The sequence below is a fragment of the Rhagoletis zephyria genome, unplaced genomic scaffold (assembly GCF_001687245.7).
Source record: "Rhagoletis zephyria isolate East Lansing unplaced genomic scaffold, Rhagoletis_zephyria_1.1 Rzeph_scaffold_00201, whole genome shotgun sequence".
Lineage (NCBI taxonomy): Eukaryota > Metazoa > Arthropoda > Insecta > Diptera > Tephritidae > Rhagoletis > Rhagoletis zephyria.
Genome location: NW_016157285.1, coordinates 27,332 through 30,925, shown reverse-complemented (window position 1 = coordinate 30,925; position 3,594 = coordinate 27,332). Strand labels below are relative to the sequence as shown.

Genomic DNA, 3,594 nt, shown 5'->3' with positions numbered 1-3,594 from the left:
TGAGAGTAATCTCGGAATACTCTCTTTAGAGATTAGTCGTACAATTTTTTGCAGGGACATGCTCGAACAAAAGCGATCAGTTCATTGNGATCTGCAATTATACCCATAAGGGATGAGTCGAGACTAATTGACCTCCATTAGTACCCGTATGAGACTAGTTGCGACTAATTAATGCCCAATTGTACCTGATTGAGAGTAATCTCGGAATACTCTCTTTAGAGATTAGTCGTACAATTTTTTGCAGGGACATGCTCGAACAAAAGCGATCAGTTCATTGCATATAAAGAGATAAAAAGTGGTATTAGTCGCATGCTCCTTTGCGATTGCTCCCGGAGTAATCCCGGATTAGTCCCATTTTTTGCAGGGCGACCACTGATCTAAATGCAAATAGCACGGTGATTAACAAGATTTACATTAACCCTAGAAAGATAACCCTACTGAAAGTTGCGGAAAAGATAACCATACGTCTGTGAGACGTATCATGGTTTGCTTGCCTTAATTTTATGGTATAAATATTTTATGAAAATTTTTCTCAAAGATATGAAGTCTTTAAATATTTATTTATTGCATTTTATTTAAAAGTATTCTTCATTTAAAATGAAAATGCCACCGATTTCAATCTTCAATATAGAGCGAAACGTTTAAAAAGGATACGTCTCGCAGACGTGGGTCATCAAAGCTTAAAAGATATAACTAGTAAGGTAAGGTGTTACACTTGTCTCGATACAATGTTTGACCAATTGGTTCTTACATACTACAGACTTGATGAGCTAAGCGTATCAAACCCAATATTAAGTTTAAAACCGCCGCGATTTTAAACTTAATTTGAATGTATTTCACGCAGAAAATTGGGAATTTCTATTTGGAAAATTTGTTTTTGTGAATTTTGATTTTGGGGATTTTGATTTTGAGGATCTTGATTTTGGGGATTTAGATTTTGGGGATATTGTGGTACACCCATGCCAAGCATATGAATACTTTTTACCATTGTGAAATTATACCAGGTGATATGAAAAGGGCGAGGATTGATTTGATCCCATCTTGTTTGAATATTTGCCATTAAAATTTTTAATTAGATTGCCGAATTACAGAAATTAAAACAATAAAGCTGTTTTATTAATTCACCTGTTTATTGCGCCATGAATTTTTACTAATTCGTACACTAAATATTTATGAAAGAATTTAATTGTATGCTTATGTATTTTCTTTATCTTTTATAAATGACATGACTCAACTTCGTATTGCATTGATCTTCAAAATACCCCATCCATAATCGGCCGTAATTATTACAATACGACAACAACTGCTAAAGGGGCAATTCTTTTCTGGAAGCTCTTATCGTATATATCTGTTGGGAAATCCTATAATCTGGTGGAGTAACTTGTTTTTCCTGTTTACCTTTTTGGTTGTTTCTTTGGTAGCAGCTGTAAAGCAACGTCGTTTGGAAGGCCAACAGCTTCACCTGCAATTACGAAAACAACAGACGTCCAATCCAAAGGTTTATAAAACAAGATTTCCAAATGACGGTAATATAAACACTCTTTTTATTAACATTATAATTGCTCTTTAAGGCACAGAATCAAGCTCTCAAGAAAACTCACAAGAGATATTTTTAATTATTTTTGTTGCTTGAAAAAACACTTTGCTTTTGATATAAATTTTCTATGAGAAATAAATATACGCGCATTATTTTCTTGAGAGCTGCAAACTGATTTAAGAACTTGATAAAAGAAAATTTATGTATTTTCCATTTCTTGTGCGTCATTTTATGTAATTTTTTGTTTTTCTTGAGAACTGGAAACAGCCCGAATTATATTCGACTTTGAAAAACGAAATGGAATGATTCGTTACAAAACCTAAGCGTGTTTCCATGGTACAATTATTACAGGTAAATATTGTCCTCCCAGAGAGCGCATATTCTGATTTACAAAATAGTTTCATTCCTTATCTTTTTGGACTAAAATCTGAAAAGTGTCAAAATGCCAGAGCGTAAGCAAAATGCGCTCACTAAAAGAGAGTAACAGGAAAAGTAAAGGAACGCAAAAAACCAAATTTTTAGTCCAAAGAATGGCAACAACAAAACTAACGTCAAATAAGAACAGAAATGTATGTACAAAACACATTCACACAAGCACAAGCACAATAAACACTTGCTATATCAATTATTTTTTGCCTCCTTCCAATTTCAATTCATTTCTTTTACTTTTTAGATTATTCTCACTTTTTGCGTATTCTTTAATTTCCGTTAATTTAAATTCAGTTGAGTTTGACACTTTTCAGGTTGTTGCCAGGAAAAATTCTTCAGACTAAATCTGACTACTTCGGACTGATGAGAGTCGCTCTCACTGACTGTTGCTCTCTCATTTTTGCTGTCATTTCCGAGTTAAGGAACGCTTTTTGGACTAAATCTGACTACTTCGGACTTTTTCTGACTATTTCTGGGAGATAAAGAACGCGCCTAATATAATTGCCCACAATAAAAGTTTATGTTAAGGGAAAAAGGGATATCGTAACTAGACACGAATAAAGGCGCGAACTCAAAAAATGGCCGCGAAAAAAGACGCATAAAAAAACTTTAGCTAAGAAAGACTCTAACATAATTGACGGCGAAGGAAGACGCCCTAAAATATTTGACGGCGAAGATGGACGCGTAAACTTATTTTTGCGGTGAACTATGGTTGCGGGTGTAACAGTAGATATGTAAATTCCCCAAAGAAGGTATATTCCTTATCTTTTTGGACTAAAATCTGAAAAGTGTCAAAATGCAAGAGCGTAAGAAAAATCAGAGAACTTAGATAGATAGAGAAGCAGAGAACTTATAAAATAGAGAAGATGCATATTTAGGTTGCATCGAACATTTGTCTGAAACGTTTAGAGGACGGAATTTCACCATCCTATTTTAACATTTCGAGGTTTCTTAACATTTGAAATTTAACATATTTCTCACCAAATGCTCCTTAAACAATGTTGCATGAACCTGGGCAAGTTGTTGCCGAGCAGAGAACTTTTATTAATAATCACACATCATGAAATATGTTTGCAATGTTTTCTGCAAACATTTTTGATACAATTAATACAACAAATTTTTGTCTTATTATTCCGAGTACAATGTACATATTTCTGGTTTCAATTCCTATTGCGTAGCTGGTTCGCTTCTATATAAGTTTAAAAACATATCCTTTTTTGTTATTGCTGTTTCCGAGAGAACGAAAAATGACACTGAAGATGGCACAACGCTGAAACCGGTTTGTCTCCAAACCAAATTTGACAAGGGGTGACGGAAATTCGTTCTAAAATACATCATTATAAACATCCTTTGGGAAAATTTTCCAAAACGGATCCAGGCTTTGGAAAAAACAAAATATTAGGGAGTATAGAGGAGCTTTTTCAGATTCTCAATCTGAAGACGCCACCCTCCGGAGCCTTATAGTTTTTAAGTAAATCGCATTTAAAGTTGCAAAAAAATACCGAATTCAACTTCCCTTTTTCCCTTGTACACCAACTGAACTGAAATGTCAGTGCTGCCATTCATACTAAAAAATGCCAAAAAAAACCCAAAACGGAAACAATGAAAAAATGCACATACGCCACAGG

At 34.2% G+C, this 3,594-nt stretch overlaps 1 protein-coding gene across 1 annotated transcript in view; it reads left to right on the top strand.

The window, feature by feature from the left end:
* Positions 1-3,594, top strand: part of LOC108358072 (protein O-mannosyl-transferase 2-like) — a 106,110-nt gene that overhangs the window by 75,191 nt on the left and 27,325 nt on the right. The window contains exon 5 of the mRNA XM_017609206.1: positions 1,313-1,526. Coding sequence (XP_017464695.1) covers positions 1,313-1,526 — 214 coding nt within the window. The remainder of the gene's footprint in view (positions 1-1,312; positions 1,527-3,594) is intronic.